Source organism: Nerophis lumbriciformis, linkage group LG01, assembly GCF_033978685.3.
Source record: "Nerophis lumbriciformis linkage group LG01, RoL_Nlum_v2.1, whole genome shotgun sequence".
Taxonomy (NCBI): domain Eukaryota; kingdom Metazoa; phylum Chordata; class Actinopteri; order Syngnathiformes; family Syngnathidae; genus Nerophis; species Nerophis lumbriciformis.
The window spans coordinates 67,200,654-67,217,813 of NC_084548.2; the positions used below are offsets into that span (position 1 = coordinate 67,200,654).

A 17,160-nucleotide genomic window follows, 5' to 3' on the forward strand; every position below is an offset into this window, starting at 1 on the left:
TGATTTCTCCAGATTTTCTGAACCTTTTGATGATATTACGGAGCGTAGATGGTGAAATCCCTAAATTCCTTGCAATAGCTCATTGAGAAATGTTGTTCTTAAACTTTTCGACAATTTGCTCACGCATTTATTCACAAAGTGGTCACTCTCGCCCCATCCTTGTTTGTGAATGACTGAGCATTTCATGGAAGCTGCTTATATACCCAATCATGGCACCCACCTGTTCCCAATTTGCCTGTTCGCCTGTGGGATGTTCCAAATAAGTGTTTGATGAGCATTCCTCAACTTTCTCACTCTTTTTTGAAACATGTTGCAAATTCCAAATGAGCTAATATTTGCAAAAAATAACAAACTTTTCCAGTTTGAACGTGAAGTATCTTGTCTTTGCAGTCTATTCAATTGAATATAAGCTGAAGAGGATTAGCAAATCATTGTATTCTGTTTTTATTTACCATTTACACAACGTGACAACTTCACTGGTTTTGGGATTTGTATTTACCGTATTTTTCGGAGTATAAGTCGCACCGGAGTATAAGTCGCACCTGCCGAAAATGCATAATAAAGAAGGAAAAAAACATATATAAATCGCACTGGAGCCCGGCCAAACTGTGAAAAAAACTGCGACTTATAGTCCGAAAAATACGGTAAATTCTGTCATCGTTGCTATTAGGTGTAGCTAGCGAGAAGCAGCGTCGCCTGTTGTACAACATGGAGATGGAGCAGATGGCCAAGACCGCCAAAGCTCTGATGGAGGCTGTCAGCCACGCTCAGGCGCCGTTCTTCAGCGCCACACACCTGGAGCACGTCAGACCCATGTTCAAGGTGTTGTACTTTTTTTATTTTATTTTTTTTATTTTGTGTAGTTTTTCAAGCAGTGTTTTTTACGATTATATCCACCTTCCAGCTGGCATGGACCCCCCTATTAGCAGCATTCAGTGTGGGCCTCCAGGACTGTGACGACCCAGACGTAGCCTCGCTGTGTCTGGAGGGCATTCGATGCGCCATCAGGATTGCCTGCATTTTCAGCATGCAGGTGTGTCTTACTATGGGGCGGTATAGCTCGATTGGTAGAGTGGCCGTGGCAGCAACTTGAGGGTTCCAGGTTCGATCCCCGATTCCGCCATCCTAGTCACTGTCGTTGTATCCTTGGGAAAGACACTTTACCCACCTGCTCCCAATGCCACCCACACTGGTTTAAAGGGGAACATTATCACCAGACCTATGTAAGCGTCAATATATACCTTGATGTTGCAGAAAAAAGACCATATATTTTTTTAACCGATTTCCGAACTCTAAATGGGTGAATTTTGGCGAATTAAACGCCTTTCTATTATTCGCTCTCCGAGCGATGACGTTACAAGGTGACGTCACATCGGGAAGCAATCCGCCATTTTCTCAAACACAGAGTCAAATCAGCTCTGTTATTTTCCGTTTTTTCGACTGTTTTCCGTACCTTGGAGACATCATGCCTCGTCGGTGTGTTGTCGCAGGGTGTAACAACACGAACAGGGACGGATTCAAGTTGCACCAGTGGCCCAAAGATGCGAAAGTGGCAAGAAATTGGACGTTTGTTCCGCACACTTTACCGACGAAAGCTATGCTACGACAGAGATGGCAAGAATGTGTGGATATCCTGCGACACTCAAAGCAGATGCATTTCCAACTGGACTGGACAGATCAGCTTTCAGGAAAAGAGAGCGGATGAGGGTATGTCTACAGAATATATTAATTGATGAAAACTGGGCTGTCTGCACTCTCAAAGTGCATGTTGTTGCCAAATGTATTTCATATGCTGTAAACCTAGTTCATAGTTGTTAGTTTCCTTTAATGCCAAACAAACACATACCAATCGTTGGTTAGAAGGCGATCGCCGAATTCGTCCTCGCTTTCTCCCGTGTCGTTTTCGTCGTTTTCGCTTGCATACGGTTCAAACCGATATGGCTCAATAGCTTCAGTTTCTTCTTCAATTTCGTTTTCGCTACCTGCCTCCACACTACAACCATCCGTTTCAATACATGCGTAATCTGTTGAATCGCTTAAGCCGCTGAAATCCGAGTCTGAATCCGAGCTAATGTCGCTATACCTTGCTGTTCTATGCGCCATGTTTGTTTGTGTTGGCATCACTGTGTGACGTCACAGGAAAATGGACGGGTGTATATAACGATGGTTAAAATCAGGCACTTTGAAGCTTTTTGTAGGGATATTGCGTGATGGGTAAAATTTTGAAAAAAACGTTGAAAAATTGATTTTTAATGGTTTTAACCCTTCTGAAATTGTGATAATGCTCCCCTTTAAATGTAACTAAGATAATCGGTTTCATTATGTAAAGCGCTTTGAGTCACTAGAGAAAAGCGCTATATAAATATAATTCACTCACTATTGTTCGCTTTCATCGCGGCAACCAATCAGTCGCCTGTATTTATGTCAGGTGTCTGTGTTTTGTCGACTGTAGTTGGAGCGCGATGCCTACGTCCAGGCCTTGGCCAGGTTCACCCTGCTGACTGCCAGCTCCAGCATCACGGAGATGAAGCAAAAGAACATCGACACCATCAAGACCCTCATCACTGTGGCTCACACGGATGGAAACTACCTGGGCAACTCCTGGCACGAGGTCCGCGTTGACGAGCACAGCAAAAAAAAAATAGCATTTGATTAAAAAAAAACGTGCATTAAAAAAATACAATGTGTTGTTTGTGACAGATCTTGAGGTGTATCAGTCAATTGGAACTGGCTCAGCTGATCGGCACGGGGGTGAAGACACGCTACATATCAGGAGTGGTTCGAGACAAGGAGGCTGGCATCAGGGGCTTGCCCTCGGGCACAGAGGAATTCATGCCTCTCGGGCTGGGTGGGTGTAAAGAGAGCGATGCAGGGATGTTTCCATGCTTCTACTGAATGTTGGATGTGTTGCAGGTAACCTGGTGGGCAATCAGGACAGGCGTCAGATGGCTCACCTGCAGGAGTCTGTGGGAGAGACAAGCTCTCAAAGTGTTGTCGTAGCTGTGGACAGGTGAGCCATACAACCTTTAAAGCAAACTCAATTTACCTGGGGGCCACTGGATGCAGAAACTGGCTGAGGCTGGGCCGCGAGAAAAGATTTCTTAAAAAAATCTAACATGCACTTTTTAATGAATTCACCTTCTTTGAATGTCTATCCCGCCCTAGCAACATACTTGCCAACCCTCCCGATTTTTCCGGGAGACTCCCCGAATTTCAGTGCCCCTCCCGACAATCTCCCGGGGCAACAATTCTCCCGATTTTCACCCGGACAACATTATTAAGGGAGTGCCGTGAAAGCACTGCCTTTAACGTCCTCTACAACTTGTCGTCGCATCCGCTTTTTCACCATACAAACAGCGTGCCGGCCCAGTCACATGTTGTATGAGGCTTCTGCAGACACATGTAAGTGACTGCAAGACATACTTGGTCAACAGCCATACAGGTCACACTGAGGGTGGCCGTATAAACAACTTTAACACTGTTACAAATATGCGCCACACTGTGAACCCACACCAAACAAGAATGACAAACACATTTCGGGAGAACATCCGCACCTTAACACAACATAAACACCACAGAACAAATACCCAGAACACCTTGCAGCCCTAACTCTTCCGGGCTGCAATATACACCCCTGCTACCACCAAACCCCGCCCACCTCAACCGACTCACGGAGGGGGTGGAGGGGTGATGTGTCTCCTCAGTTCCCAAACGTTTACAGAGTGTTGTTAAAAGGAAAGGCCATGTAACACAGTGGTGAACATGCCCTTTCCTAACTACTTTGGCATGTGTTGCAGCCATGAAATTCAAAGTTAATTATTATTTGCAAAAAAAAAAGTGAGTTTGAACATCAAATATCTCGTCTTTGTAGTGCATTCAATTGAATATGGGTTGAAAAGGATTTGCATTCCGTTTACCGTATTTTCCGCACTATAAGCCGCCCCGGGTTATTAGCCGCACCTTCAATGAATGGCATATTTCAAAACTTTGTCCACCTATAAGCCGCCCCGGGTTATAAGCCGCGCCTACGCTGCGCTAAAGGGAATGTCAAAAAAACAGTCAGATAGGTCAGTCAAACTTTAATAATATATTACAAACCAGCGTTCTAACAACTCTGTTCACCCCCAAAATGTAATGTGCAAATGTGCAATCACAAACATAGTAACACTCAAATTAGTGCAGAGCAATAGTAACATCAATAACTCAACGTTGCTCGAACGTTAATGTCACACAACACACAAAATAAAGATTTAAAGCTCACTTTCTGAAATTATTCCTCATCCATAAATCCCTTGAATTCTTCTTCAGTGTCTGAATTAAAAAGTTGGGCGAATACGGCATCCAAAATGGCCGGCTCCGTCTCGTCGAAGTCATCAGAGTCAATGTCGCTGTTGTTGTCCAGCAGTTCCGTGAATCCTGCCTTCCGGAAAGCTCGGACCACAGTTGAGACCGATATATCCGCCAGGCATTTACAATCCACTGGCAGATGTTGGCGTATGTCGTCCGGCGCTGTCTCCCTGTCTTAGTGGCGCAGGTCATCTTGTTGCTTCCTCTACCTACGCACCATTGATTCATTTATGTTCAATTCTCTCGCTGCTGCTCTATTTCCGTGTTCTACTGCGTGACTTATTGCCTTGAGTTTGAATTCTGCGTTGTACGCGTGTCTCTTAATAGGAGCCATTTTGTGGTCTTTACAGATGTAAACACACAAATGAAATGAAACGCAATATCCGGGGGCTTCTTCTTCTACGGGGTCGGGTGGTTGCTTACAGTAGAAGAAGAAGCGCTTCCTCTTCTATGGGGGCGGGTGCTTACCTTGGCGGTTGCTTACCATAGAAGAAGAAGCGCTTCCTCTTCTACGGGGAAAAAAGATGGCGGCTGTTTACCGTAGTTGCGAGACCTAAACTTTATGAAAATGAATATTAATATTAATCCATATATAAGGCGCACCGGGTTATAAGCCGCACTGTCAGCTTTTGAGAAAATGTGTGGTTTTTAGGCGCGGCTTATAGTGCGGAAAATACGGTATATTTACATCTAACACATACTTGCCAACCTTGAGACCTCCAATTTCGGGAGGTGGGGGGTGGGGGGTGTGGTTGGGGCGGGGGCGTGGTTGGGGGCGTGGTTAAGAGGGGAGGAGTATATTTACAGCTAGAATTCACCAAGTCAAGTATTTCATATATATATATATATATATATATATATATATATATATCCCTGCAACCCCAAAGGGAATAAGCGGTAGAAAATGGATGGATGGATGGATGGATATACAGGTAAAAGCCAGTAAATTAGAATATTTTGAAAAACTTGATTTATTTCAGTAATTGCATTCAAAAGGTGTAACTTGTACATTATATTTATTCATTGCACACAGACTGATGCATTCAAATGTTTATTTCATTTAATTTTGATGATTTGAAGTGGCAACAAATGAAAATCCAAAATTCCGTGTGTCACAGAATTAGAATATTACTTAAGGCTAATACAAAAAAGGGATTTTTAGAAATGTTGGCCAACTGAAAAGTATGAAAATGAAAAATATGAGCATGTACAATACTCAATACTTGGTTGGAGCTCCTTTTGCATCAATTACTGCGTTGACCCTGGATCTCAGGAAACAGAGTGGACCGACACCAGCAGATGACATGGCACCCCAAACCATCACTGATGGTGGAAACTTTACACTAGACTTCAGGCAACGTGGATCCTGTGCCTCTCCTGTCTTCCTCCAGACTCTGGGACCTCGATTTCCAAAGGAAATGCAAAATTTGCATGGTTGGGTGATGGTTTGGGGTGCCATGTCATCTGCTGGTGTCGGTCCACTCTGTTTCCTGAGATCCAGGGTCAACGCAGCCGTCTACCAGCAAGTTTTAGAGCACTTCATGCTTCCTGCTGCTGACCTGCTCTATGGAGATGGAGATTTCAAGTTCCAACAGGACTTGGCGCCTGCACACAGCGCAAAATCTACCCGTGCCTGGTTTACGGACCATGGTATTTCTGTTCTAAATTGGCCCGCCAACTCCCCTGACCTTAGCCCCATAGAAAATCTGTGGGGTATTGTGAAAAGGAAGATGCAGAATGCCAGACCCAAAAACGCAGAAGAGTTGAAGGCCACTATCAGAGCAACCTGGGCTCTCATAACACCTGAGCAGTGCCAGAAACTCATCGACTCCATGCCACGCCGCATTAACGCAGTAATTGAGGCAAAAGGAGCTCCAACCAAGTATTGAGTATTGTACATGCTCATATTTTTCATTTTCATACTTTTCAGTTGGCCAACATTTCTAAAAATCCCTTTTTTGTATTAGCCTTAAGTAATATTCTAATTTTGTGACACACGGAATTTTGGATTTTCATTTGTTGCCACTTCAAATCATCAAGATTAAATTAAATAAACATTTGAATGCATCAGTCTGTGTGCAATGAATAAATATAATGTACAAGTTACACCTTTTGAATGCAATTACTGAAATAAATCAAGTTTTTCAAAATATTCTAATTTACTGGCTTTTACCTGTGTGTGTGTGTGTGTGTGTGTATGTATATATATATATATATATATATATATATATATATATATATATATATATATATATATATATATATATATTAGGGATGTCCCGATCCGATATTTGGATCGGATCGGCTGCCGATATTTGCCAAAAATTGCGTATCGGCAAGGCATGGGAAAATGCCGATCCAGATCCAGTTTTAAAAAAAACTCAGGTCCGTGTTTTCCAACGCACCTATTTAAATAATACATTCCACTTTTCTGCTGCTCCGTAATTTCCGTTCCGCATTTTCCAGCACACCTTCAACACATCCACAATTCTCACGCAGTTGCTTTTAGCTACTGGCATTACACGACAGGCTCTTCTCACTCTTTCCTGTGTCTCCCTCACAGACAGCGAGCGCACCTTCTTACACACGTCACATACTGTCACGTCATACGTCACATACGTATACGTCCTCTCCCAGCAGAGAGCGAGGTAGCGGCATGGCTAACGTTAGCTGCGATGCTAGCGCAGCCGCTAAGGTGCGCGCCTGCTCAAGCGTCCTCTGCGCACGGCAAATCTATGCCACGCACAAAATCAAATAAAAAATAAGCGCATAACAATTTTCGACACACGGACACGACAGAGAAAACAGTTTTCGTCATCATTGTTCAAATATTGTGACGTCTGTCGAGACGCTTATCTCCATTCGGTGCCACACGTCCACACCATCAAAATTTCCACATCAACACCGTATGAAAAAATTAGTGATCTATTTAGTTGTGATTTCCTTCTCTGCATGAAAGTTTAAAAGTAGCATATATTAATGCAGTATGAAGAAGAATGTTTTAATGTAGACATGCAAGCCTTGAAAGAACATTTTGAAAATCAAGACTACATTTCCTGCAAATGGGTGCATTTCTACCCTATATTTTAACTTTAGATTTATTCTCATATCAAACTCTTTTGGCTGTCTTTTTGACACTTACATCCGGCGCCCCCCTCCACACCCTGGATTATAAATAATGTAAATAATTCAATGTGATTATCTTGTGTGATGACTGTATCATAATGATAGTATAAATCTGATAGTATATATCTGTATCATGAATCAATTTAAGTGGACTCCGACTTAAACAAGTTGAAAAACTTATTGGGGTGTTACAATTTAGTGGTCAATTGTACGGAATATGTACTTCACTGTGCAACCTACTAATAAAAGTCTCAATCAATCAATCAAAACACATAGAATCATCATACTGCTGTGATTATATGCATCAAGTGTTCATTCAAGGCTAAGGCAAAATATCGAAATATATATTGTGTATCGCAATATGGCCTTAAAATATCGCAATATTAAAAAAAGGCCATATCGCCCAGCCCTAGTTCAATGATGCCATTTCTGTTTGTTATGTATAATTTTGTCTATTTTGTGTTTATGCTTGAATAAACAGGTGAGTTTCTTGTTACCAACCATTGTGTATTATTCAAACTCTCCTAATTCAGCTGGCTAGTTGTTATCAAGAGTACTAAAACCCTTTTCAACATGATTCTGACAACTAAGTAGGCTAAATAACTTTAAACTTTAATACATGCTCGGATAGGCCAGTATCGGTATCGGTCAGTATCGGTATCGGATCGGAAGTGCAAAAACAATATCGGTATCGGATCGGAAGTGCAAAAACCTGGATCGGGACATCCCTAATATATATAAAAGAAATAATTGACTTTCAGTGAATTCTAGCTATATATATATATATATATATATATATTTATTTATATATTATATATATATATTATATATATATATATTATTACTGAAATTCAAGTATATCTTTTATTTATATATATATTATATATATAAATAAAAGATATACTTGAATTTCAGTGTTCATTTATTTACACATATACACACACATAACACTCATCTACTCATTGTTGAGTTAAGGGTTGAATTGTCCATCCTTGTTCTATTCTCTGTCACTATCTTTCTAACCATGCTGAACACCCTCTCTGATTATGCATTGCTGTGTGGCACGCACAAAAGTGCTTTCATTAAATGCACTAGATGGCAGTATTGTCCTGTTTAAGAGTGTCACAACATTGCTGTTTACGGCAGACGGACTGCTTTATATTCGTTCTTTATATTGTGGGAAAGCGGACTCAGGTCCGCATGGAGCTGGAGGGGGCGTGGCCTCCAGCTCCGCCTGAATTTCGGGAGATTTTCGGGAGAAAATTTGTCCCGGGAGGTTTTCGGGAGAGGCGCTGAATTTCGGGAGTCTCCCGGAAAATCCGGGAGGGTTGGCAAGTATGATCTAACACAATTTCCCAACTCATATGGAAACGGGGTTTGTATATTCTTGTCTTCATGAAAGAAAGGAATCTATATATGTGTAAACACTAGAGATGCGCGGTTTGCGGACACAACCGCGGATTCGGCGGATTATCCGCGGATTATCCGCGGATCGGGCGGATGAAATTTAAATAAATAAGATTTTATCCGCGCCGCGGGTCGGGTCGGGCGGATTAATGAGATATTTTTTATTTTATTTTATTTTTTTTGCGGGTGGCAGTTAAACCAATTCGGAAATATATATACATAGTTAAATGTTGTTAGCCACATACGAAAAACGAGCAGCACTCTTTGAAACAGGCAATTATTTATCAGCAGGCACCTGCAGCAGCCACAGGCACCTGCAGCACGCCACATCAGAAGAAGAAAAAAAAAATGGCAACACCGGCAGCAAACATAGTACGCGACAAACTAAAAAAGGGAATACTAAAGACCAGGGGAAAAAAAGGCCAGAAAAGTTCAGCGTGGACTCGTTTTTATGAGGTTGTAAATCAGGATGACAGCAATGCTGGCTACGTGAGTTGCAAGAGCTGCGACGCTGTGTACGTCTACGACAGTCATAAAACCGGGACATCGAACATGGTGCATGGTGCGAACACAGGACTTCTTTCATTTAAGGTTTGTGATAAACCATCAAACTCATTCGTTAAAAGGACTCTATAGTAATATAAAGCGAATTTTTCTGGACATTATCATGCAAGAAAAGTTTATTTTTGGGACCGCGATCACCGCGTAATGATTTTTAAAGGTTGCATTACAAACATGTAACTGTCCCATGTGATCAGCCAGTGCGATTGGAAGTCCATGCTCAATTATTGCCTCCGTAAATAAAACTTCGGCATTTATCACATCCAAAGAATCTGTTTGGGCGACGAAAAACGTTGAAAGTTTTCCACTTGTATCGCTAGCAACGGCATTAGACTTGTGTTTTTTTGTCCCAACGTGGTCTTTTACATCGCTAATTCCTCCGTGTCCGATCGAAAAATCTTGTCTGCACAAGGTGCAATTCGCGTAGTTTTCACCCTTTTTTTTTTTTTAATTAATGAAAAACCGTATTTTTTATCACTGCACCCGTAACCCGGGTGCAGTGCAGTAGGTTGATGAAAACCGTACGAATTACGGGAAAACCGGAGTAGTTGGCAGGTGCCTCACTAATGCCTTGCATCGTCTATATTAGATATAACGGGCGGGTGCGGGCGGATGCAGTTCTATTCAAACGTTACATCGGGTGGATGGCGGATGGTTGACGACTTTCTGATGCGGTTGCGGATGAAATATTTGCCTATCCGCGCATCTCTAGTAAACACCTTTAACTTGTTAACAAAAACCTCTCTTTCATAAATAAATCAATCAATCAACCAATTAATGTTTACTTATATAGCCCTGAATCACGAGTGTCTCAAAGGGCTGCACAAGCCACAACGACATCCTCGGCTCAGATCCCACATCAGGGCAAGAAAAAACTCAACCCAATGGGACGACAATGAGAAACCTTGGAGGGGGCCGCAGATGTGGGGATATATATATATAAATATAAATTATAAATGATATATATGAATGAGGTAGATCCCCTCGACTTGGTCAATTGAAAAGTAGCTCGCCTGCAGAAAAAAGTGTGGGCACCCCTGATCTAGAACTAAATTTGACTCATTTCGAGGCGACGCAGCAGCTCAGTATGTCATACTGTATATTAGCATAAGCTTACATAAGTATAAGCTTGTTAGCTCTCTTTGATCACGGCGCAGCTAAAAATTAGCTCTTCTGCGTTAGCACTTATAATAACAATATTGCTAATACTTGGTTGATATTCACATAAACAGATGTAAATGGAGTACTGTTGGCAGTTTGTGGCCGGTTTTTAGAAGTCGTTGTAGGCGCAATAAAGTAGTCCTATTCGCTTCATTGTTAGCCACCTCGTAACTGCAATATTGTACGACTTAGAAGCACTAAAAAAAGAAAGACATATATGTTCTTGTCGACATAAGGATTGTGAATAGAGATGTGCGATAATGGCTTTTTTGCCGATATGCGATATTCTGATATTGTCCAACTCTTAATTACCGATTCCGATATCAACCGATAGCGATATATACAGTCGTGGAATTAACACATTATTATGCCTAATTTTGTTGTGATGCCCCGCTGGATGCATTAAACAATGTAACTTTACTATGAATTGATTAACGTGGACCCCGACTTAAACAAGTTGAAAAACGTATTCGGGTGTTACAATTTAGTGGTCAATTGTACGGAATATGTACTGTACTGTGCAATCTACTAATACAAGTTTCAATCAATCAATCAAAAACAAGGTTTTCCAAAATAAGAGAACAACGTTATTTTCCAGTTATGGAAAAAAGTGCCAACATGGCACTGCCAGATTTATTATTGAAGTCACAAAGTGCATAATTTTTTTTAACATGCCTCAAAACAGCAGCTTGGAATTTGGGACATGCTCTCCCTGAGATAATCCTGATACCCGCTACAACTATGGGAAATACTATACTTTGACTTTCACAGAGTGCATTATTTTTTATTTTTTTAAACATGCCTAAAAACAACAGCTACAAAAACAATGAAGGCACACAGCTTCAGTCCAGAGTATACTAAAGCATACTTGCCAACCTTGAGACCTCCGAATTTGGGACATGGGGGGGGGGGGGGGGGGGGGGGGGGGGGGTGCTGCTGCAAGGGGTTCTGTATTTGTTCTGTTGTGTTTATGTTGTGTTACGGTGCGGATGTTCTCTCAAAATGTGTTTGTCATTCTTTTTTGGTGTGGCGCATATTTGTAACTGTGTTAAAGTTGTTTATACGGCCACCCTCAGTGTGACTTGTATGGCTGTTGACCAAGTATGCATGCATTCACTTATGTGTGTGTAAAAGCCGCATATATTATGTGACTGGGCCGGCACGCTGTTTGTATGGAGGAAAAACGGACGGGAAGACAGGTTGTAGAGAACGCTAAAGACAGTGCCTTTAAGGCACGCCCCCAATAAAGTTGTCTGGGTGGAAATCGGGAGAAATTCTGTAGAATGGTTACCCCGGGAGATTTTCGGGAGGGGCACTGAATTTCGGGAGTCTCCCGGGAAAATCGGGAGGTTGAAACCGATACCGATAATTTCCGATATTACATTTTAAAGCATTTAAATAATTCTAATTGTGAATGATAGGCAAAATTCCAAAAAAATTGCAGTTCCCGTTTAACATGGTCATTCATGTTCAGCTACGCGCTAACGCTTCTTTTGTTATTTGCAGGATTTTTACTGGTTCTACCAGACTGGATGGAAATGCCATAGGTGAGCCCACTTCCCCGTCATGTGACCACCTACCGCATCCAGCCCCTTTCTCACCAGCTGTGTTCCTCATTCTTCTTGCAGTGGACTTTGTGAGGTGGCTGTGCGCCGTGTCCATGGACGAGCTCGCCTCCACGCACCAGCCTAGGATGTTCAGCCTGCAGAAGATAGTGGAGATCTCCTACTACAACATGAACCGCATCAGGCTACAGTGGTCTCGGATCTGGCAGGTCATCGGTGACCACTTCAACAAGGTGAGCATGTCCAGAGAGGAGGCGGCGCCTGTCAATGATGAGTTCTCACTTTTCTGTGAAGCGCTTTGAGTGTTTAGAAAATATATAAACACTACATTATCGATATTATCGGCCGATAAATGCGTTAAAATGTAATATTGGAAATTATCGGTATCGTTTTTTTTATTATCGGTTCGTTTTTGTTTTTGTTTTTTGTTTTTTTAATTTTGTTTTTTTTATTAAATCAACATAAAAAACACAAGATACACTTACAATTAGTGCACCAACCCAAAATTAATTCACACAAAAGGGTTGTTTCTTTCTGTTATTAATATTCTGGTTCCTACATTATATATCAATATATATCAATACAATCTGCAAGGGATACAGTCCGTAAGCACACATGATTGTGCGTGCTGCTGGTCCACTAATAGTACTAACCTTTAACAGTTCATTTCACTCATTTTCATTAATTACTAGTTTCTATGTAACTTTTTTTATATTGTTTTACTTTCTTTTTTATTCAAGAAAATGTTTTTAATTTATTTATCTTATTTTATTTTATTAATTTTTTTTAAAAAGTACCTTATTTTCGCCATACCTGGTTGTCCAAATTAGGCATAATAATGTGTTAATTCCACGACTGTATGTATCGGTTGATATCGGTATCTGCAAATAAAGAGTTGGACAATATTGGAATATCGGATATCGGCAAAAAGCCATTATCGGACATCCCTACTATAAACACAGTTGTGGGTATTTTGTGAGGCATTTACATTGTACAAAACAAAGCTGTATCATATGTTTAATAAAAAAAAAAAAGACCTTACTTACTGTAAGTAAGCGTTTGCTATAAGGGTTTAAAAAAAAAAGGAGTTAAAAGTTTAAAAAAAATATATATATACATATTTTTTTAAGACTTTAGTTTAGGCGGTGGCTCTTTGTTGTCAAGGCGGCCGCCTTAACAACAACTGTACTACTATATGAGTACGTATTTTCTCTTGTTTCATTAAAAATAAAACAGCAAAGTCCATTTGGCTGTGATCTGTATTAATTATGAGACACAATTGTGTCAAAGTCATGTTTTTTTTGTTCATGCTTGAAATAAGAAATGATTACTTTGAAAAAGCAGTTTTATACTTGTGAGTGTTGATGACACAGCTTTGCAACAGTTGATATTCTAGTTTCAAGCATATTTTACTCAATATAGGTCATCAAATCTCAGCAACAAGCTGTAATATCTTACTGAGATCATTTAGGACCAAAACTAGAGATGTCCGATAATGACTTTTTTGCCGATATCCGATATTCCGATATTGTCCAACTCTTAATTACCGATTCCGATATCAACCGATACCGATATATACAGTCGTGGAATTAATACATTATTATGCCTAATTTTGTTGTGATGTCTCGCTGGATGCATTAAACAATGTAGCAAGGTTTTCCAAAATAAATCAACTCAAGTTATGGAAAAAAATGCCAACATGGCACTGCCATATTTATTATTGAAGTCACAAAGTGCATAATTTTTTTCAACATGCCTCAAAACAGCAGCTTGGAATTTGGGACATGCTCTCCACTTTCTTTTTTATTCAAGAAAATGTTTTTAATTTATCTTATTTTATTTTATAAAAATTTTTTAAAAGTACCTTATTTTCACCATACCTGGTTGTCCAAATTAGGCATAATAATGTGTTAATTCCACGACTGTATATATCGGTTGATATCGGTATCTGTAATTAAAGAGTTGGACAATATCGGAATATCGGATATCGGCAAAAAGCCATTATCGGACATCCCTACTATAAACACAGTTGTGGGTATTTTGTGAGGCATGTACAAAACAAAGCTGTATCATATGTTTAATTAAAAAAAATGACCATAGGTCGGCTGCAACCCCAATGAGGACGTGGCCATCTTTGCAGTGGACTCGCTGAGGCAGCTTTCCATGAAGTTCTTGGAAAAAGGAGAGTTGGCCAATTTCCGCTTCCAGAAAGACTTCCTTAGGCCTTTTGAGCACATCATGAAGAAAAACAGGTAAACGGCGCGGTGATAAACATTATCGTTGATGCATTTGTTGAGCGGCGATTCGCCCGCAGGTCTCCCACTATCCGAGACATGGTGATCAGGTGTGTGGCTCAGATGGTCAACTCCCAGGCGGCCAACATCCGTTCAGGCTGGAAGAACATCTTCTCTGTATTTCACCAGGCGGCTTCCGACCACGACGAGTCCATCGTGGAGCTCGCCTTCCAGACCAGCGGCCACATCGTCAGTGAGTAGTATCTGGTAGTACCCGTTGACAAAGCACCGAGTTGTACACTGCAAAAAGTCAGTGTTCAAAAACAAGGAAAAAAAATACAAAAATGAGGGGTATTTTACTTGAACTAAGGAAAATTATCTGCCAATAGAACAAGAAAATTTGGCTTGTCAAGACTTTCCAAAACATTAGCGAACCTCAATGAACCCAAAAATACCTTAAAATAAGTATATTCTTACTAATTACAAGTGCACTTTTCTTGATAGAAAAACAAAGAGACCTTTTTTCTCAATATGTTGAAAAATATTCTTAAATTAAGTAAATGCTCGTGCCATTATCTTGACATAATGATATGCGCTCGGCATTATATTTCTTGAAACCAGCAAACTCATACTAAAAACGAGTTTATTTTTCTTAATGGAAAGGCAACCGCTTGTTACTCTCGGGGTCTACTAGCCGCTCAGGCAAATCATATTGTCTAAAAATGCATTTTCCCATCGATAACATGACATCATTGCGCCAAGTGCGTGCTCTTTCAGTCAATTAGTGCGCGAGGAATATATATACCGTATTTTTCGGACTATAAGTCGCAGTTTTTTTCATAGTTTGGCCGGGGGTGCGACTTATACTCAGGAGCGACTTATGTGTGAAATTATTAACACATTACCGTAAAATATCAAATAATATTATTTAGCTCATTCACGTAAGAGACTAGACGTATAAGATTTCATGGGATTTAGCGATTAGGAGTGACAGATTGTTTGGTAAACGTATAGCATGTTCTATATGTTATAGTTATTTGAATGACTCTTACCATAATATGTTACGTTAACATACCAGGCACGTTCTCAGTTGGTTATTTATGCCTCATATAACGTACACTTATTCAGCCTGTTGTTCACTATTCTTTATTTATTTTAAATTGCCTTTCAAATGTCTATTCTTGGTGTTGGGTTTTATCAAATAAATTTCCCCCAAAAATGCGACTTATACTCCAGTGCGACTTATATATGTTTTTTTCCTTCTTTATTGTGCATTTTCGGCAGGTGCGACTTATACTCCGGTGCGACTTATACTCCGAAAAATACGGTATACATATATATAGAGCCCGGCCCCCAGCCAAATTTTTTTTTATTGTAATTTTTAACTATTTGTGTTCAAAATAGTTTGAAATGTCACATGTTAAATGTTTAAATATTAACTGCCTCCAATTTTTGGTTGTGTTTTCCGCTCCGTATGCTGAATATATATCTCGATATCTCGATATTTTAAAAATAAAAACAAAAGACAAACAGTCCTAGTTACCTGAGATACTAAGTATGTTGTTATTTATTTAAATTAATGACTTACTGTAAGTAAGCGTTTGCTATAAGCGTTTAAAAAAAAGAGTTAAAAGTTTAAAAAAAAAAAAAATGTATATATACATATTTTTTTAAGACTTTAGTTTAGGTGGTGGCTCTTTGTTGTTAAGGCGGCCGCCTTAACAACAAAGCGCTGCGGGAAACCCTGCTGTACTGTGCCAACTGTACTACTATATGAGTACTTATTTTCTCTTGTTTCATTAAAAATAAAACAGCAAAGTCCATTTGGCTGTGATCTGTATTAATTATGAGACACAATTGTGTCAAAGTCATGTTTTTTTTGTTCATGCTTGAAATAAGAAATGATTACTTTGAAAAAGCAGTTTTATACTTGTGAGTGTTGATTTGATTTGATTTTTTGGTTTTTATTAAGGATCCCCATTAGCTGGTTGCCTCAACAACCTACTAGTCTTCCTGGGGTCCACAATTCAATACAATTACAAGTAAAAGCATATAATTATAACTACACAATACAGAAAAAAAATAAAAGCATCAATAAGAAAACAAGCAAACAATTTACAGTCACAGAATAATAATTACCATATAAATATAACGACACAATATAAAACCAAACAAATCATCAACGAGCAGACTAATTTAAAGACTCAGATAAAATATTATTCTCTTTTTAAAAACCTGTTTACTTTCAATGCCGGTGAGAATTTGAGGCAGGTTATTCCAGAGCGATAAAGATCTATAAATAAAAGATTTCCGCAAAGCATTCTTCCTGTGACGAGGGAGTATAAAATGCCCCTCACTGGACGCCCTGGTATTGTGATTATGTATAGTGCTACTGTGAAGTATTTGGGCCATGAGAAAAGCAGGAGTTTTACTCCTGGTCACTGATTTGAACAATATAAGAGTATTAGCTGACAACCTGTTCTGCACTGTTAGCCAGGAAAGAAAAGCATGCATTTGGTTCACATTGGTTCTTAGTGAACAACCAAGAACCAGCCTTGCTGCCCTATTCTGGACAATCTGGAGCTTACTGATCTCACCACTTGCAGCAGACGCCCAGACTGATGTCACAGCTTTGCAACAGTTGATATTTTAGTTTCAAGCATATTTTACTCAATATAGGTCATCAAATCTCAGCAACAAACTGTAATATCTTACTGAGATCATTTAGGACCAAAACTAAATGCCGATATCTGATATCC

At 40.0% G+C, this 17,160-nt stretch overlaps 1 protein-coding gene across 1 annotated transcript in view; it reads left to right on the forward strand.

Annotated features, from left to right (window-relative positions):
- Positions 1-17,160, forward strand: part of arfgef2 (ADP-ribosylation factor guanine nucleotide-exchange factor 2 (brefeldin A-inhibited)) — a 99,514-nt gene that overhangs the window by 47,931 nt on the left and 34,423 nt on the right. The window contains exons 19-27 of the mRNA XM_061924747.1: positions 671-822; positions 905-1,033; positions 2,453-2,611; positions 2,701-2,848; positions 2,914-3,010; positions 12,109-12,149; positions 12,231-12,400; positions 14,268-14,419; positions 14,482-14,654. Coding sequence (XP_061780731.1) covers positions 671-822; positions 905-1,033; positions 2,453-2,611; positions 2,701-2,848; positions 2,914-3,010; positions 12,109-12,149; positions 12,231-12,400; positions 14,268-14,419; positions 14,482-14,654 — 1,221 coding nt within the window. The remainder of the gene's footprint in view (positions 1-670; positions 823-904; positions 1,034-2,452; positions 2,612-2,700; positions 2,849-2,913; positions 3,011-12,108; positions 12,150-12,230; positions 12,401-14,267; positions 14,420-14,481; positions 14,655-17,160) is intronic.